Genomic DNA, 27,580 nt, shown 5'->3' with positions numbered 1-27,580 from the left:
ATACCAGCATGTGATTCCACATTTCAGAGGTATCAGAGAGAAAAACAAATCCCTTGAAAGAGTACCAATCCCCTTTCTTCCCAGAATCCTCCTCACTTTTGTTCCTTAATACAGACCCTTGGGCTTAATTGTAGAGGGAGAAGAGAGTCGATCAACTGGGGATTCTCTTTATTCTCTCTTAGTTCTAGGAAGCCGGGGATAAAACCTGGAGCCTCGCACATACTGGAAAGTGTTCTGCCATATTGAGTTAGGGCCCACTCTCTGGTAGAATTTGTAGTATCTTGATTCCCAGGCATAGCCTAGCTAATTATACGAATCCTGATGATCATCGGGAATATCAGCATTTAACATGCTACAGTTTATAACATACGTGTGTGTGTGTGTGTGTGTGTGTGTGTGTGTGTGTGTGTGTGTAAATGAAAAGCTATTCAGGAAACGTCAATGTGCAGCCAAGTCTGAGGCCCAGTGGGCTACCCTGACAAGCAGAGGAAGGAATTAGCCCAGCACCTGACAGGCAGATGAAGCCGGACTCTCCCTAAGGATACTTGAAGACAGTTGTTGCGAAGAGATGAAAAGGAAGAAAGAGAAAAGAAGGCAGATAAAGTTCCAGGCTTACTCTCTTTGTCTAAGTCAACTGGAGTCTCCACCCACTCACCAGTGGGTGATCCAGGCTTCTGCTCCCAGGTCCCCAGGGCCTGGAGACTGGGTGGGGCATATTGACTGCAAGAAACTCCCAGTGCACAGTGGATCCACAGCCCCAGGCGTGGGCCGTGCGCCCCCCCCCCACCTCCCCTCCCTCGAAGGCGGTGGCTGCGGGTGGAAAGCAATTTGGGGTGCATAAGGAAGCGGGCTGGGGCGCAGGTGGCGCTCGCAGCCCCAGCTCCTGTTGAGCCAATCGCGAGCGCAAGCGCAGCCTGCTGGCAGTTTTACGGAGCTCTGGGCTCAGGCGCGGAGCCTACTAGGCGAAGGCGGCGCAGGAGAGAGCTATCGCAGGCTGCTGTGAGTGCTGCGAAGGGCAGGGGCTCTCTTAGCCACGCTGCGAAATATGGGCAAGAAGTGGAGGGACGCTGGCGAGATGGAGCGAGGCTGCTCTGACCGCGAGGACAGTGCGGAGAGCCGCCGGCGCAGCCGTAGCGCCAGCAGGGGCAGGTTTGCCGAGTCGTGGAAAAGGTTAAGTTCCAAGCAGGGGTCCACCAAGCGCTCGGGACTGCCAGCACAGCAGACACCGGTGAGTTGGGGAGAGTCAGGGCCTCAGCATCCTTCTTACCCTGGTGCCAGGAACCTTGTCCATGGTACTGAACTTGCTCTCCTGGTGCTGGAGCCTGGGAACTTGTGGAGCCAATTACAGCGAAAGTGTTGGGGGGTTGAAAGCAGGGGTCCCAAGGGATGCCTGCCCTCTCTTTAGCCAGAAGAGGGTCTTTTGAAGTGTCTTCTTTCTGTGCAGGAATGGGGAAAGTGTTGGAGAGGCGAGGGGCTGGCGGTCAGATGATTATAGTTTTGTGATGAACGAAATGTGTGAATTGTCCTGCATCTTGTGACAGGAGTGTGTCTGTGTGTGCCCCGCGTTCAAACTCACTTAACATCGGCTGAATGTGAGGATAATAAGAACAGCGCATTGTATTTTTACTCTCTTAACACTTGCTCTTTCCATCTCACACCCCCACTGTTTTAATGGGTATGTTTAATAGTTTGCAGAATGTCATTTGCATGTAGAGAATAGCAAGAATATCCCAGGTGCTTATACGCCTCTGGCTTAACGTGTACGACATTCAAAAAGCAGATTCCCCACGTGTCAGCGCCTCTTCAATGTCTGATTAGTGCAATAAAAGCACTCATGTGAAATTAAAACATCACGGTGTGTGTGGAGAAATACAGTTGATGAAAACTTTTGCTGCGTTTACATTTCTGGTATTAAAATATTAGATTTTTCATCCTGTCAGAGGGAAAGAACTCTGTTCTAGAAGACAGTTTTATTGGCCTCCTGTTGCTCATGGGTAAAGAGGACACGCTGTTTTTAACTTCCAAAGCATCCTTAGAAATATCAGCATATATTTCTCTATGTTTTCAGAGGTATCATGGAGATTTTACATAATGAAAAGAATTTAAATTGGTTAGAACAAAACAGAATAGCTTATATCATGGACTCCAGCATGAATGGTGTTAGCTTAACCCAGTTTTAGGGGTTTCACTGACAGATAAAATTTACCCATAAATGTAGCATGTCATATGAGTTCCACAGAATGAGATTTTAGCCTGTTTCTTTTGTTTGCTGGTTTACAAAATGAATGGCAGTAAACATTAATAAATTTTGGAATTTCAAATCTTTGATGAATTTTGTGAGCAAGGTTTTCATCTGAACATGGACATGGTCCATGTACATGCAATTAATTTTGCTTCAGCCACAGAAATATTCTGTTATAATTGAAGACTTGAAAACATCTTAAATACACAATTTTCATCCAAAGACAGATTTCTGGAATAAATTCTGTGAAAAAGATTGATGACCTCTTACCACTTATGTAAACTAGGAATTGACTTTTTCTCCATATAAAACATCTAAACATTATTCTGAGGCTCTTTATATCCTGTCTGATTTTGTTCAACAGGTGTGTGAATAGTCCTTATCAGAGCTATACTAAATCTTCATTTAACTCTGTTATGACAATAAATGACTTAAAGGTTATTGCCTTGAATGAAAATGTGTGTGAGGGAGGGCATACCAGGATACCATGGCAACCAGAAACATCTGGAAAAGTAGCCAAGTCCTCCCATTTGCTAAAGGCAGGCAAAGGTGCAGTATTTTTCTGTGATGCTTGTTAATTGAAACATTAGCAATCCAGTTAAAAAAAAAAAAACAGTTGAAAGCCTGTGGATTTTTCTCACATTTCATGACAAGTTCAATATTGATTTTGTTCTAAAACTCCAAAAATAGGTCTCTAAGCCAAGATTTTAATTATCAGATTAAAAAAAATCCTCAAAGATAATGAGCTTTTGTCATTCTCTGGTCTGCAATCCATCTTAGTTTTTATTCCTGGTTTGGTCTCATGAGTTGTTGATCAAGACTTTGACTTCATTAGTAATTGAGACACTCAACACATCCACACTAACACAGGAGCAAGGGCATAGTAACGGTTTCAGAAAGCATCTTTGGAAAAGTTTCTAACCTTTAAGGTAAGGTGGTTTTTCCATTTTTTTTTTTTTTTTTTTTTTTTTTGAGGTGATCTGGTGCTGTTTTCAACTTTCACTGTATCTCAGAGAAAATAGTTTGTAAGCAACAACTGAAATTAATGTTGCTTTTTGCTGTTCTTATGAGTGATAAGATAGTCTTTAACATAGCTCTGGGTCTTATCCACCATGGGTTATGTTAAAAAATAATGTGGCATTCATCCTGATTAGAAGAAATCATGTAAAGATTTTATTCATTCTTTTGAAGATAGACTAGATAGGGGAGGAATTTGGTTAATTATTAAACATGAAGCCTTATTATTATTCTCTGTTTGAGACCATGAAATGATCATATAGTGGTTTGGTTAAAGGAATTCTTTGAGTCCAGTCTTTGAAATAACTTCTGGTTAAGGTCACACAGTGGATGGAAGTACCTCTAAGTCTACTCAAACAAGGAAGGCTGTGCTATTACTTTTACTTTGGAGACAAAGCTGAATCTTCTGGATATGGAAATTGTTTACTCCCACAAAGAAAATTCTATCACATTCTAGAACAGTGGTCCTCAACCTTTCTAATGTTGTGACCCTCGTGTTGTGATGAACCCTGACACACATTTATTTCTATTGCTACTTCATAACTGTACTTTTGTTATGATTATGAGTCATAATGTCAACATTTGATATTTAGGATATGTCATATGCAACCCCCTCAGAGGTTTGTGGCTCACAAATTGAGAACCATCATTCTCAAATAACAAGAGAACCTTTGCTCTATGACCTGAGTTACAGTATTTTTGTTTTTACATATTAAGGGAAATTTGCTTGGTTTGATTTTAGTTAGGTTTTCTATTGATTTGCCGCTAAATTTGGAATGTTTTTTTCTTGGCAGTTGAGTGCCTTCTCAGTCATGATGCCAGCCATAAAAGTCAAAGTTTAATTTCTGGCTGTTGCTTTGGTAATGAGGAAGTGTTGTGGAATATAGAAAGTCTGAGGTAGGAGGGTTTGAGCCATCCATACCTGACTACAGCTACCTAGAATCTCTCGTTTTAGTGCCAGGCAGAAGTGGTATTTCTGGTGGCATTTCATGGGCATGCTCACTAGGAGATTCTGAACACAGGGTGGACTTCTCTGAGATTCTGGGCCATGAGAGTAAGCATACCTAAAAGCCATTCTCTGCTAGTTCTTAAATCTTTTATGAATTGTTCCTCTGCCTCCTTTTTACAGTGTCATAGTTTCCAGCAGGTTTATGAACTCATGTTGCTTTGATCCTTAGATATCTAATTAATATAATCTTGATACAGTGAAGTAATGTCTAATAATATGCATTGTTTAGAATTTACTTTTCTCTGGCATAAGGTCTTAGTTTTTAAGTCTGGAAACTGTTTAAAATAAATTTCATTCCAATTTTATTGTATTGTTTATTAGGGTGAAATTATGTGTTCAAATTTTGGGTATTAAATTAAACTTTCAGTATTAGTTTTTAAAATAGTATTTTTGTCAAAGTGGTCTATTAGTATGAAGATAATTTAAGAACTTCTTTATTGTTATTCTCTAGAATCTAGGCTGCATTTTTCCTCGAAATGGTGTGTTTACCCTTCCTGTTGTTTAGTTTGATTGTATTAGCATAGATATGCATGGAAACCATTCAAAACATAATCCAGCAGGTGCAACCTGGTGTCGTAAATGTCAAATACTCACCTCAGCATGCATACATTATTAATTCAAAGAGATGATTTCCCCTAGCCCCATAACTATTTAAAGGCTTATTTTCACATAGATGCAGATTTAATTTAATCTCTGAGTAAGCGCTGTGTTAAAGGGACAAGACCAGTTTCAGGGAGTAAAATGATGGAGTAGTTGCAATTAGAGTTGTTTTTCAACCTTGGATGGCATACTTGCTTCCACTAATGCTATAATTACACTTATCAGCAGGTGCCAACAACAGAGTATCACACCTTGTGCTGATAAGTGGGCAACTGAGAGTGTGCAGAAAAAGCAGTGAGCGCAGGAAACATCCGTGCTCCAGAGCAGCCAAACGCCTTTAAGCTGGGTAGCAATGCTCTCTTCCTGCCAAGGCTCAGACTTGAGTTGCTGTGTGTACAGCATGTATCTGTACAAACCTAGCTCCACTTCCGACGCCCATGTCCTTCATTTGGGCCTAGTAAGTGGCTTCTAGCTCTTCTCTCCCAAAGCAAGTGTAACTTGATTTTTCCTGTGTCTTGAGATATAAACAAATGTCTATCAATCCCCAATATGGCACCCACAGGACATGAGAAAAATGACTTCACCCAAGTCTAGTTGGGTAAGACAAGAAATTTAATTGTGGCTATTTATAGATGCATAGACAACTTTTAGGCAGCCACATAAGCAATGAAGGCTCTCCCTCTTCAGCAACCATTAACTTGCTTATATATCCTTGGAGAAGTGAGGGTCCTTGTATGCTTCCTGAACTATTTCAGATCTCATTCTCTTCAGGGAAAAGTTAACAGACCCAATTTTGTGACTTTGTTAGAGTTTCTGTGAGTGATCTCAGCTGCTCTGATGTCCAGATGGCAAGACCATGTCCCCATGTCATGCCTAAAGGACAGAATTTCCCAAGAGCTAGATTTGTCAATGTCTTGCATAAATAAAGGCTGAGTAAAAGACAGGGCTAATGTTAGAAAGACTCCTTTCTCACCTACTCAAAGACTGTGTGGATGGTGAGTCCATTCATGGCGGTTGTAGTAGACACAGTGAACAGAATATCCTTGTTTCTCTTTCAGCATCTAATATGTCATCACAGTGTCATTAAGCCCTTAATGGTTTGTTCTCGTTATACAAAGGGCGTTCTTGGTGGAAGTGGAAGGAGTCTCCTGCAGCGCTGGTCCTTTACAGAGTAAACCATTTCTTGACAGGTTGATTTTGTATAGTGCCTTTTACTCATTGTGTTAAAACTAGAAAAGGGAACAGAGGACTATTTCTTGGGAATACAATTACATTTTCTTCTTATTGTGATTTTTTTTAAATGAAGAGAAAGAAGTCCATTTGATAACAATGGTCAACCTTGTTTAAGCATTTTGAAAATGTTACTTTTGAATAGTTAGCAAAACAATTGTCATCTTTATAGTGAATAAAAATTCAGTTGTAACATTGAGGGCTTCAAATATATTAGGAAGAAAGAAATTCAAACAGGTTTTGGAGAAAATATCCCTCCATAATGATAATTTTAAATTTGTTTTCAATTCTAAAATATACTAGAACAGTTTCTTCTGTCATTGTTTACTGAGATTAAAAAAAAAAAAACAATTGAATCATTAAAATTACTTACGAATAGCAAAAGAGCCATTATATTCATTTGGTTAGACCAGCTGGAAGTATTGACTTTTTCATTTGCAAAGGCAAAAAAGGCCTGGCAAAACAAAAATTATTCTAGAGAATACATGAATTCTCTAGAGGCTGGAGAGCTGGCTCAGCAGTTAAGAGCACTGACTGCTCTTCCAGAGGTCTCGAGTCCAATTCTCAGCAACCACATGGTAACTCACAACCATCTGTAATGGAATATGATGTGTGTATCTTGAAGACAGTGACAGTGTACTCAGTTAAATAAAATAAATAAGTCTTAAAAATAAGAAAAGCTAACAAATAAATTTAGTCTAGGGATTGAAGAGATGACTCAGAGGTTAAGACCATTTACTCCTCTTCCAGAAGTCCTAAGTTCATTTCCCAAAACCCCAGTCAGATGCTTAAGCCTATACCTTCAACTCCACGGTATCTGACACCGTCTTATGGACTCTGGCTACACACACACACACACACACACACACACACACACAGAGAGAGAGAGAGAGAGAGAGAGAGAGGGAGAGAGAGAGAGGGAGAGACAGAGACAGAGACAGAGACAGGGAGAGAGACAGAGACTGAGACAGAGAGACAGAGGAGGGGGGAGGCAGAGGGAGATAGAGGGGGAGAGGGAGAGACACAGAGAGACAGAGATTGATTAAAAAACATGGTAGTGTGTTCTTGATCAGTGTTTGATGGGAGGGCCCAGCCCACTGTGTAAGGTGTCATACTTTAGCAGGGTAGGTGGTCCCGAATGTATAAAAAAGGAAGTTGAATGGATGGTGGAGAACATGCTGGTATGCAGTGCTCCCTCATGGCCTCTGCTTCTGACTTCTGACCTTTGTCTTTAGCTCCTGATCTGATATCCCGTCATGGTAGACTATAATCTATAAGATGAAACAAACTCCTTTCTCTCCAAGTTGCTTTTTGTTTATCATGGCAACAGAAACCAATGACAGGCACTATGGTAGGTCCTGGGCAGCTCCTCTAATAGTGCTGAGGGTTTAATGCACACAAAGGAGATATGCAGAGCAACTGACAGTGTGTCAGTCTAGCTTTATAGGCAGAGCCCATTGGAGCAAGGTTAAACAGTCTATATGTCTCCTTCAATATGGGGTTAGGAAGTCAAGATCAGTGGTTTTCTCCACATGATAACTACATTTTAAGAGGAAGAAAAACTTGCTTAGACTTGCCAATCAAGAATACAGAGAATATCCAATAAAGTTGAAAAAAAGAAAGTAATGACATATTTCTAATAGTAATTTTAATTGGATCATGGGAATTGATGCTGAATGTTGTGAAATGAGACCAAGACATCCTGTGGCCCTGTCTGCGTGGAGTTTCTCAAAAGCAGGATGTATGTGCTATGGTCTGTGTCCTTCCTTCCCACTAACTGACTTTCTTTGCTTATTACAGCTAGAATGTAAGCATGCCTGAGTACAGATTGTTGTATTATTCAGTGATACAACAAAGAGCCCCAAACAGTGCCTGGTACAAAGTATTCAGTTAGATACTTCATGATAAATTAATCAATTAACAACATCAAAAATACAAGTAACAGTTTTTAGTTAATGTGAGGGGGGGTTATTTCTTTGGTCTAAAAATAAAATAGAGAGAAAACATTTTATTTATTTTATTTTATTATTGTAATTTTATTTAAGGGTAGGTAGGAATAGTTTAAATAAGTAGGAGACAGATAACTATGGTACTAGTCCACAGAATGGGGTAGAGAGGATTATTTTAAAAGGCATTGCATATTTATCTTTTTTTATGACAGAACTGCGCTGATTCATTCATCCTCATGGACTTTCCAGGTAGAATGAGATTTCAGGGCTGATTCTTGTATCTTATTTACAATGTATTTAGTCTGGAACATCAGTGAGTGAGTTCACAAGCTGCCGTGTGATAAGATGTTCACTTGTGGAAACTTATGGATAACTGAAAGATCAACAAAGTATAAGTTCATGTCTTTCTCTGACCTCGTAAAGTAAGTTAGAGAGTGTCAGGATGTGCCCAAGCTGTAATAAAAGAGAGCTGTCCTGGGTGTTCTGAAGTTGAGAGTTGACAGGATAAGCTTTATGTGACCAGACAGATTGTCTGTGTTCAGTCTGCCTGTGCATCAAAACCTTCTGTCTAGCGTACCAACCACTGTTTCAGCCACAAAGGAACCCCAAACAGGAAAGAATTTATGCTCATAACCACATAGATTTTCCCGCTGCTGGAAAGTTAATTTTTTGTGAAATGTACTTTGTAATTATGACATTGAATAACTGAGATTGAGAGCTATATTGAATAAAAATGTTGCCCAAAAGGTTTGATCTGAAACGGTTCATCGCAACTTGGGCAGTAAGGCAGTGCTTATTTTAGTGAACACTAAAATGGGGCTGGCAGAGACTGGAGACTGGAGTCCCGTCTGTTCACTGCTACCTGTGCAGCCTCAGGAAGGTGTTGTCTGATGGCTCTTCTCACTAGTGATAAGGACAACTTCCTCTTCTTTCTTATTGAGTGTATGAGTCACCCGGGGGCTCTGCTTTCTTAAGGTAACCAGTTTCCCGTTATTATCCATTTACTACACATTTTAAAAAATGCAAACAGCAGAAAGAGCTCAAGTATCCTTACTGTCTCAATACACACTCAACAAAGAGTAAAAATTTGCTCTCTTTCCTTAATATCTTTAAAAGAGCAAAATATTATAGATGTAGTTAAAACACCCATCTTCTGTTTTCTTCAATTCTTCCCCCTCAAAGTGAGACTTCCTGAAATCAATGTGCATTCTCTTATCCAAATTAAAGACACATCTCTAGTATATGTTTGTATAGTTATAATGACATATGTATGCTGTAGCTTTATCTGCTTGGCCTCTCTTTGAAACTATGCTGTACAGTGAATTTCCATTCGCCGTTTGCTTCTTCTTGCAACAGTTTCCTTAGCTAGATTATGGTATTCTGTCCAGGCATCTTATGATGTATAAGTTTATGTTTTCATTTTTCTAGTAGACATTGAAACATTAAATTTTCTTTTCTTTCATTTTTTTATTGGGAACATTATGTTAGCAAGTTTGGTAACTAATTTATTTCATTATTTTAAACAATATTCAGTGAAACTTCTTTTCATTGTCTCCTTGGCTCTTAACTTGACATGTGCTGTTCTTTGCAAGATGCAGAGCCCAGCAACAGAATGGTTGAATTGATCCAGGTCTCAACCTTTATTGACTTAATTGAGTTAAAACTTCTCCAGAGGCTGAAGGTGCATGATGCTGGCCTTAGTTTAAGGCCATTATCCTTGAAACTCACCCGAATGGTAACCAGCCTGGCTCAGTCTCTTCACTGCTTCTACAACTTCACGTTTCATAGTTCTTAGGATGAAAGGAAGATGGCCATACCTGCTCCTGGATGAACATGGATGACCAGTAGGTTGATTGGGAGCCTTTGGGAGGCCAGCCCTCACTCCATGGAAACTGTGCCTTAACTCCTTGCCGGTGTTAACTGGAGATATGAGAAGCAGGCCCTCATTGGTAGGATGCAATGTTTGCAGTCTTGAGTGTTGCTGAGTAGAGCTAGAATGTTCTGAGAAATGGTTGTGCTGGACTTGTTGTTTGTAAAGGGTCTCGGAAATGAAAGCAAGTCCAGTAGGATGATCATATGCAGCAGATTTCAGTCATGGAAATGCTACAGTTTTTTTATTGACATTTTTACAAACTAAGATATATGAAACCTAGGTAATATTAAAATATAGGATACCCTTTGCTTTTAATATCTTTTTACTGGTTTCTTTATGTGTAGAGAAAAATCGTGGTTATAAAATTATTTTCAGGAAGCTCAAGGCCTTTGGGGAAAATGCCTTGGAAAAATATATGAAATTTTAAACATATACAAATAGATTATAATAATTCCATAACAATTTCAGTTTCTTCTCTCCCTACTGAAAAATTGACAGGCAAATCCCAGATATTATGTCACCTCATGTAAATGTTATATGACATAGAAACATATTCATTTACTCATGTAGCTGTGGGGATTCAACCCAAAGTCTTGTGCATGGGAATACTGTGCTCTGCTATGAGCCACAACCTTGAATACTCTAGAACACGGATTCTCAACCTCTGACTTATATCCCTTTAGAGGCACACATCAGATATCCTGCATATTAGAATTAACATTATGATTATAACAGTAGCAAAATTACCGTTATGAAGTAGCAAAGAAGATAATTTTATGGTTGGGGGTTCACTGCAATATGAGAAATTAAAGGGTCTGCAGCATTAGGAAGTTTCAGAACCATTGCTGATGAGACTTAGAAGAACAAATTTAAAATTCTACTTAAGCACATCAATAATTTATTAATACCTACAGCTGTGAACTTGCCATAATACTTTCTAGGCTACCTTGTAATCAAGTATTTGGCCTTTAGTGGGTTTCTATCAAAATCCAACTAGAATCGACATATTGAAATTATCCCTTAAGTCTATAGAAACTCTCAGAATCTTTTTTCCCCTAGAAAATGCTTTTGTCAGAGAAAAAGTCCTCCTATGACTTTCCCACATTCTGTTCTGCTGATTGCATTCTAAATAGCCATTGCTTGGAGAAGGAGACAGCAAAGCTTTCCTGAGAAGAAAGCCAATTTTATGGGTTCAGCATCCTATGAAGCAGCTCTGTCCTGTTGTTAAATGACAAATGCAACACAAACATTAGTAATGTGTGAGCATCACTGTACCTAATACAATTTATTTGCAAATGCTAAAATCTGAATTTTGCATCACTTTTGTGTGCTATAAAACATTAGTTTCAGTTTGATATTTTTTGGTCTTTAAAGCGTATATAAGTAATGATGAGCTCTCAGGGAAAGAAAACTGGACACAATCTAAAATTTTCCTTAGCTGAAGTTTCCAGCCAGGAGCTATCCCTTTTCTCCTTTTGTTATTACCAGGAACTGCAACATAATGATGTAATTCTGTCTTTCCTGTCTCAGTTATTAGCTGAAATATGTTCAAAGCAAAGCTCTCTTCACTGACTATAAGCCATATTATACTTACACTTTGCAGTAATCCACAAGTCAAGCTGGATTCTTGAGAGGGTTTTTTTTTTTTTTTTTTTTTTAAGTAGAGGGAGTAATCCATGTGTTACTGTACTGTCAGACCTTAGGTTTTAATTGGGTCATTGTGTTTGGTTAACTGGCATAGAATGGTTGGTCTTTTAATTGTGGAGGCCAATTAAAGTATTGTTAAGATATGGGATATGCAAAAACAAATTGTCAAACTGCATTTGAATTCAAGTTTTTGCTTTTAGGATTAAAAAATATATTGTCGTGTATTCCTGTTGTTGCAGTCAAATTAGCACAAACTTAGTGGGTTAGTGCTACACAGATGTGTTATAGTTCTGTAGTTTAGAAGTGTGACATTGGCTTCACTGCACAGAGAAAAGAGATTACTTTCCTTTTGTGTTGTCTAGGGAAAAAGTATTGACTTGAGTTCTCCAGTGTGCAGAAGCCGCCTCCATTTCCTAGCTACTTCCTTTGTGTTTAACTATAGTAAAGTTGACTCAATCCCTTCTTACATCACATGGCTTTTCTTACCTCTCACATGTAAGATTATGTTGGATCGACTTATGTAATCCAGAGACCTTATGGTAAAGTCAGATTATTAGCAATATTGCTTCATCTGCACCTTGACTTCTGTCTGTCATGCATACTAACATGTCCCAGGTAGTAGATATTAGATTGTTTGTGTTTGGGGTGGCAATCTTTCTTTCTCTATGGGCATCATTAAATTACTCAGTGTGCCTTTTTTTTTCTTTTTGAAGTATGGGATTAAGACTGAAAACTGTACAGGTAGAAATGATATTCCCCACTACTCAGTAGATTTGTAAATAGGAATGCATTGTCTTTATAGTACCAGCTTGTGCAGGTGAAGCCTTGCAGTATACAAGACTAAGGAATGTGGGAAAGCCTTCTGTAAGACTAACTTGATTATCACATTAATAATAGAACAGTAGGGAACTTTAGTGCTTACTGTGGACATGGGTAGTCACAATCCCCAGTGTCCATGAAAACGTTGGTCATAGCACCATGGACCCGTAACTCCAGTTCCAGGTTGGGTAGAGAAGTGGGCAGGGACAAAGAATCCTCAGGGCTCATGGACCATCCAAACTAGCTAAAATGGAAAACTCCAGGTCAATAAAGAAAGAGACCCTATATCAAACATTGTGAAAAAGGCATAGAAAATTGTTGAGAGCCAGGGAGATTGAGAGGAGTGCAGTGAAATGCTGTCATCAGGGCGTGGCATGGCCATCTCATCCACCCACTCACTGCTGCCATGGCTACCTATATAAAATCAAGTCACTAAGCTCAATCAACATTCCAACAGACAGTAGTCATCGAACTCAGTGGGCTTTTTAACATAAGGGAAAGGACATTAAGGGTACAGGTAGACATACTAGAAGTCTTTGGAGGAAGTGGGAGCAGGAGTTGGAGGGGTTCTTGGAGGAAGGGGGAGGGAGAGTTGGGAGTCCATATATTTAAAACACACTGCTTACATATATGAGAGTATGTGGGCTTTGTATAGAATAAAAAATGTTCTATAGAGACAAAGCAAAGAGACCCAACTGTGTCTCAAAACATTAGATAGAAATCAATAGAGGCCTCATGTGCTCACAAGTATGCCAAATACACACAGCTTGCATAATATATAAAATATAGTTCAAGTGTACTAAGCATATCTTATTGTATATATTAATTTGCTAAATTGTTTTGTAAGAGTGCTCAAGTGAGACATATAATTACCTGGACTCAGACTCATGAACAAAAGATGTAATTTTCAGTCTTGGCCTCACTGAATTGAAGCCCTACACATCATATAATGAATTATCATTTTTATATTTTTATGTGTTTGTATATGATGGGTAGATATAATCATGTGCATATATGCATGTGTATGTATTCATGCGTACGTAGGTATCTACAAATGCCACAGTGTGTGTAGAGGTTAGAGAACAATCTCAAGTGTTGGTCCTTGCCTTCCACCTTGTTTGAGATAGGTTATTTTGTTTACTGATTGACTGATGCCAAGCTAGCTGGCCTGTGAGCTTTCAGGAATTCCTTTCTCTGGCTCTTGTGTGGGTGTAGGAGTACTGTGCTTACTCTCATCTGCTATAACATCTGGCTTTCACATGGATTCTGAGAATCTGAAACTCAGACCTCCATGGCTGCACACTGAGAATGTTACCCATTGAGCTGTCTCTGGACTATATGTCCATACTTATTAAATATCCTCTAAATAGATGATACAAAATACAATTATTGCCGGTTTGTAATTTCCATCAGTTTTTTTTTTTTATTAATGAAAAAATAATCCTATCTTGCTTAGTTTTATGTCAACTTGACTCAAACTAGAGTCTTTTGGGAAAAGGGAATCTCAGTTGAGAAAATACCTCAACAAGATTTTCCTGTAGGCAATTCTGTTGCGCGGTTTCTTAATTGTTATGGATACTGTAGGGCCCAGCTAACTATAGGCAGTAACACTGTTGGGCAGGTAGTCATAGGGTGTTATAACTCAGCTGAGAAACTCATGGCAAGAAAGACTGTAAGCAAACTATTCCTCCATGGTTTTGCTTGAGTTCCTACCCTAAATTCCCTTAGCGATAGACTTTTCACTGGAACTATAAGCTGAAATAAATCCTTTCCTCCTGAAATTGCTTTTGGTCATGGTATTTATCACAACAATAGGAATCTAATAAAGACAAACCCTTAACTTAGAATTTTGAATCACAGTCACTCTCTGAAGAGAGAGCTTTTGCCATCTTTCCAGTTATCTGAGGACATCTGATGTTTTATAGGGGCACTTGTCTCCTGTGACCATAAATAATGAGTGATTATAATAACAGGTAATTACTAAGTCATTGCTTGTAGGAAGGAATAAATGGGGGAAAATTAACAGTACTTGAGGAAAACAAACCCAACAGATTGTCATAAAGTATGGTTTTGTTAGAGTCTACTCAGAAATTCTGTTCCTCCCTACCCCTTCCAAAAACTGATGAGAAATACAACTAAAGAAATGTTTACTCCCCCAAATAAATTACATTTAGAAACAAGAGTAGATAATTTCTTACAGTAGCAGACTATGTGTAATTGCCTAAATCTTTACTGTCAATGAACAGTATTTAAAACATTAACCTTCAGAAACTATCCAATAGATTATTTTTTTTACTATAGAGTCTGTCAAGAAGGATGGAGTTGTGTTTTAGGTTTTTTAGGTTATTATTACAAAATGCCACAAGGAAGAAGAAGAATTATTAAGTATAGAGACTTACTTTTAATATTTCTTCAGGTTAGAAAACCAAACAGGACTTAATATCTAGTGAGGTTTTGTTTAAAGATTAGAGTGTTTCTGCTATAAATTTACCAAGTGGAAAGTGACAAGGTCTGTTTGGGTTCTTTTTGATACTGCCACCCTATTTATGAGGGCTTAACAGTCATGACTTAAGAACCTCCCAGAGACTCCCCCAAATATACTAATGTTAAGGATTAGATTTCCACAAGGTCTCCAAATTAGAAGAGCAGACAGCTAGGACCTGAAAGGCATGGTGGCCAAGAGCAGCTGTTATTGGACCAAAAATCTACCCATGCAGTAAGTCATTACAGAAGTCTATCTTGGGTTGCACATCAACATCAAACCTGGGTACATCTGGACTGTAATTAGACCCTGAAGTTCTAGCAATGGGGGGAATTATTAAGTAGGCCTGTTCATGAGTACATAGATGATAAGTACCAAGCAGGTGATTGGCTTTGGAGGCACAGGAGTTCTACAGCTAGACTGCAACAAAAGGCCTGGAAACCATGCCACAGGACAGAAGACTGAGCACTAGATCTGTAGAGAGCTATGAGAACCAAGACAAACACCAAAGACTTGGATGCTGATGTGAGCAAAAGACATTTCCCCTTGATGAAATAGAACTCATGGTGAAGAACTGTGGTTAACTGTTTCAGATCTTACAAACACAGGCGGGAAATGATGTAGTTAACTCTAGCCATTATATTTCTTCATTGCCTTCACATGATTTCATAACATCATTCCTCCCCACAGGTTATGGAGATATATTCAGTAGCTAAGTGCTTGCTTGTCATAAGTTTTTAATGACTTAGACATATAAGAAGAATCACTTATAAGTATACAAACCTTAGGCGAAATTCATTTTCTTAGGAGATAGTAGAGATTACCCTCAGAGTGAGAATGATTTGGGTTACAGATACAAAATAGTTCATTATTTCAAAGTTTGATAAAGTTATTAAATTTCACTACAGAATTCAGTGGAAACAGTAACTAAAACAAAAGATTAACTCATGTTATCAAAACTAAATGCTCTTAATTAAACAAATACAGAAGGAACCAGAGATAAGTAGTGGTTAATCCCGATGTTTGTCCTTGACCCATTTCACACAGAAGGGAAACGAAAAACATTTTATAAGAATACCAAATCCTCAAAACTGGTGCCTTTGGATCTATTGATGGAGACAGACTACAGGGCTGGTAGGATAATATCACAGCCCTGTGCTCATGTGAATAGCGAGGTAATTCACAGCATATTGTATTAGTGCACAGCTTGTGAATCTCATGTTATGGAAGGCTGAGCATTGCTTCTTCCTGGAGAAAGAGTCTGACTAGCAAAGATAATCCTGTATGTGCCTCCAGTATCATCTTGTCCTCCGTCTCAGGATCTGCTTCAGGATATCCCCCTAATCTTGCAACTACCTGGCATGTTCTGGGACATGTGATTATAGAGGAAGGTAAGCGACACAGCACAGTGAAGACTGCCAGACTCAGATGTTTCACACTGAGAGAGAAAGGAGAAAAAGAAGGGAGAAAAATGGGCCCAGATTCGAATGTCTAAATACCACTTTGAATGACCTCCTACAAGACTTACATAAGCCCAACATCATTCTGAGTAGGTTTTATTTGCTTGTTCAAGATACAGATGAATACACTGAATTTCAGAGGAGTGAGGTCATTTGTAACCACAGCCAGGTGGGAGACGAGGGAGGTGGTACTCACAGGTAGCCACATCCATCCTTTGCTCACTTCCAATACTTGGCTGACTTGTGCCTCAGGGGGAGATGAATGAAAAACAGCGTTTATCTCTGGCCTGAACTACACGGTCTGTTGTTGATATAGATGGTGAGGTCAAACCAGGTCCATACTAACTAATAAAATTTTTAAAAATGTAGTTGGCAGTCTTGTTAATGAGCTTGTTTTCCGACACAAAATATCAAATGAAAAAAATGCATATTTGTAACTGGAAATACTTTGTTTCCACCACTGAATGAAAACAGGGCATCAGATTGTGCTTCTATTATCTTAAATTTTGGCTTATGTCTGTTTATTGTTTTTGATATGTTAGATCATTTATGTACTGAGTTTTAAATAAACTCTGTTTTTGGTTATTCCAATCAAAACAAGATCTAGAAAACTAAATTCATCAATGAAACAGTATAGAACCTTTGTTAGCTATGTATGCCTTCCCTCTATTTCTCTCCTTCCATCCCTTCTTTTCTCACTCTCTCTCTATATACATGTATATATGCACATATGTGCTTATATGTATGGAGTATGGTAGCTACATATTATTAATAATTTGAAGTTATTAATTATAAGTTAATGACATTATATAATTAACATAGTTAATATTTTTGATGTGTAACTGTATGTTACACATATAATACTGTATAATATAATATGTAATCATAAAAATATTATATAATTAATACAATAAATATCTTTGTTACATAATTATATATAATATGTATAATATTGCATAATATAAAATACAATTATATGAATATTGCTTAATTAATTATAAATATGACAAATAGGGGCTGGAGAGCTGACTCGGTTGTTAAGAGCACTTCTGGTTTTTCCAGAGGACCTTGGTTTGTTCCTCAGCATTCATGTCAGGCAGCTCACCATCACCTGTAACAACAACTCCAGGGTGCCCAATATCTCTTTATTTCTGGAACTTGCACACATATATCACACATAACCACATACAGAGATGTACACATAATTAAATGTGACAAATGAAAGAGGAGACTTTAAGAAAGCAATCATCCTGCTTTGTCCTGAGGTTAAAACAGAATTGGGCAAATAACTTGAGCTTTCAGCATCTTCATTAAAACACATGGGGACTTTGACACTGGACATGGTGCTGCTCTTCAGTTATAGGTGACAGGCAAGGGATGCTTTGCACTTCCTACTTGCCAAAGCAAGAACCTGGGGTTGTTGTATTAGGTAGATTAATTGAATCTGAGACTGGAGCCTGAGGGTAATCTCAGGGTTAGAGAGAATCTGGGGATACTTTTAGAAAAGAAAAGGTTGGGGAGAGAGGAAGGCCCACTTGTTTGAAAGTCTGAATTTTTGTCAAGAGAAGTGTCTTTATAGTGATGGGGCCAGGGGCCAGGGACCAGGGCCCAGGCTGGAGTAGGGTAGGAAGTGTAGGAAATAGTGTCTGTGGCTGAGTTGACTACTGTGAATAGAGTAGAGAACTGAGAAAATAGACTGGACAGCTGGGAAAAGGCAGTGCTTTCTTTGAAGATAAAGACTAGTGGGATTGTGTCCTGAAAATGATACCAAGGAGATGAAGGCACTGATAAAGGAAGAGAGAAGTTTAAATTGTTTGATGATTGTTTATCCCCAGCCCATCTCTCAACTTGACTTACCAGAGGAGAACGTGTAAGTTTTATCTGCATATGCCTCTTAGGTCACATGCATATTCAATGTGTCTTGGATCATATGTGTATTCAATAAGAGTTTAATGGAGGTATTTTCACAGGTCTCAAATCTCTAAAAAAACTACTTTTATGACATGTAACGGGCACCAAGAACCAGTTTCTGATGAATTTGTGAATAAATACAAATCAAAACCTATTGATGAACATGGTATAAAGTAACTTAGGACTTTGAGGTATTATGGGGAAATCTCTAAGGCAAATTTGAAAACCTGAACAACTTGAGTATTTTTTGGGAGAAACCAAAAGACAGAGACTGAAATGTGGGGAGAATGTTGAATGGTGCTTTCTGATTTCAAAGTTAAGATCAAAAGAAGGTCTGGAACCAGTGCTTCCCTAGTCCTAATCAGACTTCTCATCACCCTTTCCTGATAAGACAGTCAAACTGGATTCAAGAGTAGGCGTCAAGGTGTGGTTCATGGTTTAATAATTTTAGCTTTTTAAGAATATACCTCTTCTCTATGTTATAACATTGGGCAGACATTGTACCATGAAGTTAGGCAGAAGCAAACTGCCATAAATGGCAGAGAGATTTTTTATATTAAACTTTTTTTAAAAAATGTATTTATTTTATAAAATATTATTATAGTTCACAAAATTTGTTACATAATAATATATGATGAATACATGATTTTTTTCTTTTTCTTTTTCTTTTTTCTTTTTCTAAGAAGAACTGAGGCTTCCACATTTCGACCTTTCTTTTTTGGGGGCCTTGTGAGGTCTGTGAGTTGTTCTTGGGTATTCAGAGCTTTTTGGTGCTAGTATACAATTATCAGTGAGTGTATACCATGTGTGTTCTTTTGTGATTGGGTTACCTCACTCAGGATGATAGTCTCTAGTTCCATCCATTTGCCTAGGAATTTCATGAAGTCATTGATTCTAGTAGCAGAGTAGTTCTCCAATGTATAAATGTAACACACTTTCTGTATCCATTCTTCTGTTGAAGGACATCTGGGTTCTTTCCAGCTTCTGGCTATTATAAATAGAGTTGCAATGAACATTGTGGTGCATGTATCTTTGTTGTAAGTTGGAGTGTCTCTGGGATAAATGCCCAGAAGTGGAATAACTGGGTCTTCAGGTAGTACTATGTCCAATTTTCTGAGGAACGGCCATACTGATTTCCAGAGTGATTATACCAGGTCACAATCCCACCAACAGTGGAGAAGTGTTCCTCTTTCTCCTTATCCTCGCCAGTATCTGCTGTCATTTGAGTTTTTTTATCTTAGCCATTCTGATTGGTGTAAGGTGGAATCTCAGGTTGTTTTGATTTGCATTTCCCTGATGACTAGGGATGTGGAGCACTTCCTTAGATGCTTCTCAGCCATTTGACATTCCTCAATTGAGAATTCTTTGTTTAGCTCTGTACCCCATTTTTTAGTAGGATTGTTTGATTCTTTGGAATTTAGTTTCTTGAGCTCTTTGTATATACAGGATATTAGACCTATACCAGATGTGGGATTGGTAAAGATCCTTTCCCAGTCTGTTGGCTGCTGTTTTGTTTTCTTGACAATGCCCTTAGCCTTACAGAAACTTTGCAGTCTCATGAGGTCCCATTTATCAATTCTTCCCATGCTCATGAATTGGAAGGAACAACATTGTAAAAATGGCCATCTTACCAAAAGCAATCTACAGATTCAATGCAATACCCATCAAAATTTCTACTCAATTCTTCATAGAGTTGGAAAGAGTAATTTGCAAATTCATCTGAAATAACAAAAAACCTAGAATAGCAAAATCTATTCTAAACAAGAAACCTTCTTCAGGAATCACCATCCTTGACCTCAAGCTATATTACAAGGCAATTGTGTTAAAAAAAAATGTATGGTATTGGTACAGAGATAGGCAGGTAGACCAGTGGAACAGAACTGAAGACCCAGAAATAAACCCTCACAATATGGTCACTTGATCTTTGAAAAAGGAGCTAAAAACATTCAATGGAAAATGGACAGCCTCTTCAACAAATGGTGTTGGTTCAACTGGCAGTCAGCATGCAGAAGAATGAAAATAGATCCTTTCTTATCTCCTTGTACAAAGCTCAAGTCCAAGTAGATAAAAGACCTACACATTAAACCAGGTACACTGAATTTATTAGAAGAGAAACTGGGGAAAAGCTTAGAGCACATAAGCACAGGGAAAATTTTTCTAAACAGAACACCAATGGCCTATGCTCAGAGAGACTTTTTTTAACCTACTGAGAGAAAGCTGCCCACTTCCCGTGATGGTGAGTTGTTCTTTCATATATCTTTGAAAGTGCATACTTCTTATGTTTTCTAAGCCTCGCAAAGTTATTACCTACATAATCTGTTCTAATTTCTAGAATGATACACAGTGTTCCTACCCACAAGTTTCACCAATGAGCATTAAATACTGAGGAGAAGCAAATGAACTGCTTTTCATGGTGCCAGGCTGTAATCCCAGAACCCTGTGATGAAGACAGTGGCAACAGAAAACTATTCTCAGAGAGTAAGGGAATGTTTCTTCAGTGATACCTTTCTTCATTGTTTAGATGCGACATGTTTCTGTATATGGGTCATATTGCAAAACAGTCTCACATAAAGGTAAACCTTGAAAACAAAAAGGGTAAAATTTATTTTCTTTAGAACGGTTCATGAAGTAAGATTTACTTCTGAATTTTCTGACTTGCAGTGGATTTTTCTTCTTCAACCAATTCTTAGAATGTTTCAATTTAAAGTTATCTCTCAAAAGGTGAAGATCTGCTCCAGGCTTAAGAGGTGAATTTTATAGTAAGTCAGGCAGAACAATTTACTTGGAGCAGGATAGGAGTCATTGTAGGATATATGACTGGAGAACAGGGTGGTTGAAATTGTTGGACACTGGGCAGAACTCTTAATCATCTGTTAGGTATAAGATTGTTGTGGCATGCATCTGTCAAGTTATGAAGTAACGTTTAGAGGGAGTGGGTTTTGCCCTTTATCTATTGTATCTTGGTGGAGTTATGATATGAATGTTTAGGGTTCTTAAAGGTCACATTTCTTTCAGAAAAGTATGGTGAGTCAAGAAAGGTGAAGGCTTAGAAATTACTTTTAAGATCTATTGAGATTAAAAAGCATCTTTACTTGCTTCAACAGAGCTGCCTTGAAGATTCAGCAATGTTAGACATATTAGTTTATGTGTACACTTTACGAATTAGCTGAGTAATTTCAAAAGGCTAGCTCTATTAAACCAAATATAGTTATGAGACATAGGTCCAGCCAAATGCATCTCATTTTGGCATCCTTTATAAGTTTCACTTATCTTGGAAACTGTTGTTTCGCTTATTTAGAAGAATTCAGATTTATTATACTAGAAAAAATATATGAAGTTATGTTATCTTGAACATACAAAAAGACAGGGATTTCCAAATTAAGCTTTTGGGACCTTCAAGTTTCATTAAATTTTTCTGAGAAAATGCACAGAGGGTCATTACTTTTTAAAATTTGGCCCTAGCCCAACAGTGGCTGAAGACTCAGCAGTCTCTAACCGAGATCCCCCGTGTCAAAAGAGATAAGCATTGTTCTAAGAAATCCACAGAAATTGCATTCCTTGCTGTTTTTATTATCTGTATAGATATCTGTTCTATTTTCTTAATCATGGCCACTTTTTGAATTTTACCTGGCGTGTATTAGTATATTCATGCTGTTTTCATGACTCACATTATCACTTCTGTGACATTTGTTATGACATTGGAGGAAAAATATTTTATTCTCTACTCTTTTAAGCTCTTATCTGTATGCGTGCAGCAAAATTAATTAATAAGAAAAAGTATTATGTTTATTGAGATATTTTGTTCATATGCCTATTGAAGGAAACTTGGAAAAATCAAAATCTCAAATAACCAATCAGGGCTGTTTTGTTTGGCACTTTTAGTAAAGAACATACTTTGTCTTTTATGGAAGTAACCCAAGGGGGAAATGCACATTAACTCTAGTGTGGCAATCTTTGGGGAACTGAATGCTCTTCAGCACTGTTGGCTATGTGGATTCGACTGGTGAAGACCCATGAAGTATCCCTCACAGAGCATTTTTTCACTTTCCCAGGAGAGAAGGAAAAGTACTTCTGTATAAATGTATGCTGTGCTTCCATTGTGGGACATCTGCGTTGTTTCCAGCTTCTGCCTATCTCAAATAAGGCCACTATGAACATAGTGGAGCAGGTGCCCCTGTAGTATGGAGTGCTCGTCTTTCTTCGAATCCTTGCTAACATGTGCTGTCACATGAGTTTTTTATCTTAGTCATTCTGATTAGTGTAAGGTGGAATCTCAGTGTTGCTTTGATTTGCATTTCCCTGATCACTAATGACTTTGAACATTTCTTTAAGTGTTTCTCTGACATTTGAGCTTCCTCTACTGTGAATTCTGTTTATTTCTATACCACATTTTTTTTTTTTTTTTTTTTTGGTTTGGGTTGTTTGGTGTTTTGGAGGGTAGCGTCTTGTATTCTATATATATTTTGGATATTAGCATTCTGTCAAATGTGGGGTTAGTGAAGCTTTTTCCCAATCTGTAGGTTGCCAATTTGTCCTATTGACTATGTCCTTTGCCTTAGAGAACCTTTTCAGTTTCATGAGGTACCATTTATCAATTCTTGATCTTAGACCCTGAGCCATTGGATTTCTTTTTAGAAATTCCTCTCTACCCTGTGTGCCAATGAGTTTGAGGCTCTGCCCCACTTTCTATTTTGTAAAGTGGCACAGAGAGGACTTCCTGGTTGTCAACTCAAAGTAATCCTTGTGCCAGTCTGGCATATTTAGGATGTCATAGTCTTTCCTTAACTCCAGAACTTTCTTTGGAGGTTTACATATTTTCTGTGAACATTTTCTGAAAAAAGGAGAGATTTACAGAATACAAATTCATTGATGTTAATAGGTGGCTCTTTGAGGAAAGAGGTAGTCTGAAGAAACTTTTGAAATTCCTAGCTTCTAGCTGCCCTCCTTTTCTTTCTTTCCTATTCCATCTGTATGAGAATTTCCCTATCATGTTTGTCATATTGTTTCAGGTCCACACTCATCTTTTTGTCAAGAACATGACAGCACATTGATGTTAACTAATATTAATGTTTTGAATAAAAAATAATAAAATTATTTGTTAAAATAAAGTAGTAGCAATATTAAACATAATTAAATTATGAGAATTTGGAAAATGGTTGTTTGACTATTAATTGAATGTTTGGTTTGAAAGAATAGTTTCATTGGATTTCATTGAATAAACAACAGGAGATTTAATGACTTAGAACATAAAGAAATATTTTTAAAGTTTGTATCTCAGTCTGGGCAAGAAGACAGTTATCATTCATATGAACTAAGCCATTGAACCCACATGTTATGGGAAGAAAATAAGTTGTATTACAGCAATTTTTCTTTTTGCTATGACACAACATTCATAACACACTGCACATCATTTTATCTGTTTTAAGTGGAATTCAACAGTGGTCTTCAACAGTATTAAATGCATTCTCATTGATATTAGGGTAAAAGTTCTTGAGAAAAAAATCATATATTTCTTTTTACCAAGTTTTATCTCAAACACTTTAATCCTTTTTCTGCTATGAACTATGAAAGAATTACGGCAAGAAATTAACTAAGTAACTGCCTGACTGCTTCAGCTTCCCCAAAACTCTCATTTTTGGCAGAAGAATATCTATTTATTTGCAAATAAACAAATCAACAAACATGCTACTCAAAAATTATCGTGCTTTCTAAACATTTCATAAAATTTCTTCTTCTTTAAACACGAAAACAACCTTCTGTTTTCTCGGTCCTTCTGCGAAGAAACCATGCTTGGTTATGTCATAAAGAAGATCTTCAGTACAATCTGTACATTGCCATGGTTACTGGCATGCTACAACAACTCCTAACCAAACTGCCCCTCTGTTGGTTTAGGTACACTGGCTTTGGCTTATGTTAGAAGCAAAAATTCTCTAACTGCTATTCCGTAGTGAGCAAACCCCATGAAGGCTCCAATATTGTGCATTTTATGGTAGCTTTCACTTCATTCTCAAGTTTGAAAATAGAGTAAAATACTTATCTGAGATGATGGAAAGTTGTTAACTAATTCAAAAAGGTTTACCAATAATAACATAATTATAATTTTCAATATTTATTTAACTCAATTATTAATTTTAAAATGTCTATAATTTTCTTATAAAATCTTTATGGAAGTTCCCTTTCAGAACACTAATAAACTGACTTTTCTTCTGGTTATGTAAATACCCATTCTGAATCTTATTAAAATTTCTCCACTAAATAGTTTTTAACAGACACCAAAAGGCTTCAAATGACTTTTGATACTGCAGGTAAAACAGCAAGATTATTTCTTTTCTACTTGTGAAATATGAATATTTGGAGTTGAGGGTCAACCTCAGTGTGGAGCCCTATTCTGGAATGCATAAGGATGTGCTGTCAATCTCAGTGCTGAAAAAATAGTCAATTCTCAGCCATAGTATCTTCTAATAAACTCCAATTAAAGAGGAAAAGCTTTGTCTTTTTTTCCTGTTGTTTTTTTTTTCTTTTTTCTTTTTTTTTTTTCATTTGATTAAACCATTTTACTTCTTATCTGCATGATACAGAGGGGGAAAACACTCAAATTTCTTTTCTAAATTTTATTTAATACTCTCTGTATTTACATTTGAAATGTTATTTCCTTCCCCTACCCTGCTCCCATCTCCCCCCCCCCCAACTTGTCTTCAGGAAGGTTCACTCACTCTTAATCACCCATTGCCTTAGCATTCCCCCACATTGGGTAAATAACTCTCCCTAGACCAAAGGCCTTTCATCACATTGATGCCAGACACTGCTATCTTCAGCTACAAATGCACCTGGAGCAATAGGTCTCTCAATGTGTGTTCAATGGTTGGTATTTTAGTCCATGGGAGTTTTGGAAGGTTTGGTTTGTTGGTAACCTCTTCCCATGATTTTTTAAAATCACAATTGGAAAAGCTTTGTCTTAATACCCTACAATTACTTTAAAAATGTGTTGATCATACCAGGCAATAGCAGAAACTCAATAGTTTCTACTATTCTTCCCTCCTCCTTAAAGTAAATTCCAATATGGTTTGAAAAAAAATTAAGTTTGTGTTAAAAATATCATTGCACATTATTTTGCTGAGATTGTTTGCATTCAAAACTCAGGATGAGACTTTAACACCCATCCTGGTGGGCAAAACGCCTACTGATGTCCTAACAAAGGGTACCAAGGGCTCGTACATTGAGCTTAACTCATGTGCTGTGTGAAAAGTTCCATGCACAGGAGTTGATGTTTGTACTGTTTTCATTTATGGCATATAAAAAAAGAGAGCCTTTGAAAGCTAATTTATTGGGTATAAATAAATAAATAAATAAATAAATAAATAAATAAATAGGAAAATGTGTTTGAATAAGACTTAGACTTCATAATACTTTAATATTATAATAATACTTTAGTTAAGCTTACTGACAACCATATCATTTTTCTGTGGTTAATGTAAGAAAGAACCTAAAACCTGTGTAGATTAAGACTATAGAAATCACAGACTTTCTCAGATTTAGACTCCATAAGTCTGAACTTAGTATTACAGGCAGAAATCAAGACACCAGGAAAGCAACTGACTCACAGCTCTGGCACAAACAGCTGCTTCGTCTCCTGGATGCTGATGGACTTTCGGTATCCCTTGGCTTACAGCCATGCCTGTCTACTCTGCCTCAATAGTCATGCTTCTCCTTTTGCATGGACTCCTTTCCTGTCTGCCTGTCTCCAATGAGGGCACTGTCCCTGCATGTGCCTCATCCAAATAATCTAAGGCAGTCTCCAGTCTCAAAGTCCCTTAATGAGAGTCACCCTGCTGACATCCCTTTTCCCAAATAACACATGATGTTCAGGTTCCAGGGATGAGGACCTCACTTCTTTCAAGCTCTTATTTGGGTCATTGGAACACCTCACTGTTCTCATCACCCCTCTGTTTTCTCTGTCACTCCAAAGCAATATTTCTCACACAATTTTGCTTTTAACTTATTGTCTTCAAAAGGATGGGGGTACATTGCATGAGCCAGACACTGGTATTATTCAAATAACCTTAAGAATCTTGAGGTATCTCTAACCTGTGAGTCAGTATCTCATCTCTTCATTAAGCTTTCAACACAAGGTCTATGTGCTAAACTATTTCTTATGTAACCTAGAATTATCCCGATAGTAGCATTTCAGCCTTTTGTTAACCAATACTTCCATTATGTGTTATATTTTTTGAGTCAGGAAATGCGATTACCACATTGCTTGAGACAGAGGCAGCCTTTTAGCTGTATCTGCCTTAGATTACAATGGCATTTCATTTTTCCCCAAGCTATTTAATTATCTTTCATCTCAATTTTTTTTCCTTTATAAAAAGAAATAGAGAGGTAATCGATGGGCAAGCTTCTAAGAGAGTGGTGGTATTAAGCTTGTTTGGTAACATCAAATTGTCACAACATTTTAATGATACAATGGCCTGATTCTTGTAATAAGGAATTAATGTAGCAGAAATAAGATCTATTATATTGAAGTTTTTTCTCCATGGTTTTACTTAGATGCTGGCTCCTACCCTCAAATGGTATAATTCTCTCTTTTTTCTTCATTCCTTCCTGCCTTTAATGGTATAGTTCTCTCCCTTACTCCCCCCTCTCTTTCTCTCTGTCTCTCTTTCTCTGTTTCTCCCTCTCTCCCTTTTCCCCTCCCTCTCTCTTCACTCCCCCCACCCCCTGCCTCATAGTCTCTTTCAGCCTTGCTGACCACAGTGAATACAGCTTAAGAGTGAAGACAGCCTCAGAAGCATGTGTGGAATGGCACTACTGGAAAATGCAGCATAGTGGAGAAGGTTTAATTCCATTTCTTACACTGTACAGTTAAAAGGTTATGGTTTGTTTTAGTTTCCTGAATATTACAAAGGAAAAGGTCATGCTTGGGAGTCGATTTTAGATTAATGTCAGCAGATGTAGTGTGAAGCAGTCAGGAGGCAAACTCCCTCCATGTTTTAGTCTGTTACATGACGCTAGAAGAGAACATCTGAGTTGAATAATTTGTAAAGAACAGAAGAGTATTTGTTACAGTCCTATAAGCTGCCATGTCCAGGGTGGAGACATTAGCAGGCTTGTGCCCTGTCTGCCTGCATCAAGATTACATTAGAGTTCTAGGGGAAGAAACACATGTTCCTTACTTGGTAGTGGAGTGGGAGACAGCAAACATCCTCCCTCCCACAAGCCCTTTATAAAGATATGAGGTGGGGTGGCTCCCTGGAGACTTAAATCTCCCCTGACTACATACCATCTATAGTTTTTGTAGTGGATTCCATTTCCATCAGTCAGACTTTGGAAGATGCACGTAA

The 27,580-nt window shown here is 37.8% G+C and overlaps 1 protein-coding gene across 6 annotated transcripts in view; it reads left to right on the top strand.

Annotated features, from left to right (window-relative positions):
- Window positions 1–1,045: 1,045 nt before the first annotated feature.
- The window catches only part of TRPM3 (transient receptor potential cation channel subfamily M member 3), a gene marked incomplete at both ends in the record, with an annotated part of 816,961 nt that continues 790,426 nt past the window's right edge, over window positions 1,046–27,580 (top strand). For all 6 annotated transcript variants that reach the window (XM_080911710.1, XM_080911707.1, XM_080911721.1 and 3 more), the window contains one exon: window positions 1,046–1,228. In XM_080911710.1, coding sequence (XP_080767836.1) covers window positions 1,046–1,228 — 183 coding nt within the window. The remainder of the gene's footprint in view (window positions 1,229–27,580) is intronic.

Source organism: Micromys minutus (genome assembly GCF_963924665.1).
Source record: "Micromys minutus genome assembly, chromosome: 2".
Classification (NCBI taxonomy): Eukaryota; Metazoa; Chordata; class Mammalia; order Rodentia; family Muridae; genus Micromys; species Micromys minutus.
Note: the sequence above shows the minus strand (reverse complement) of the source record. Positions and strands in the feature narration are given on the sequence as shown.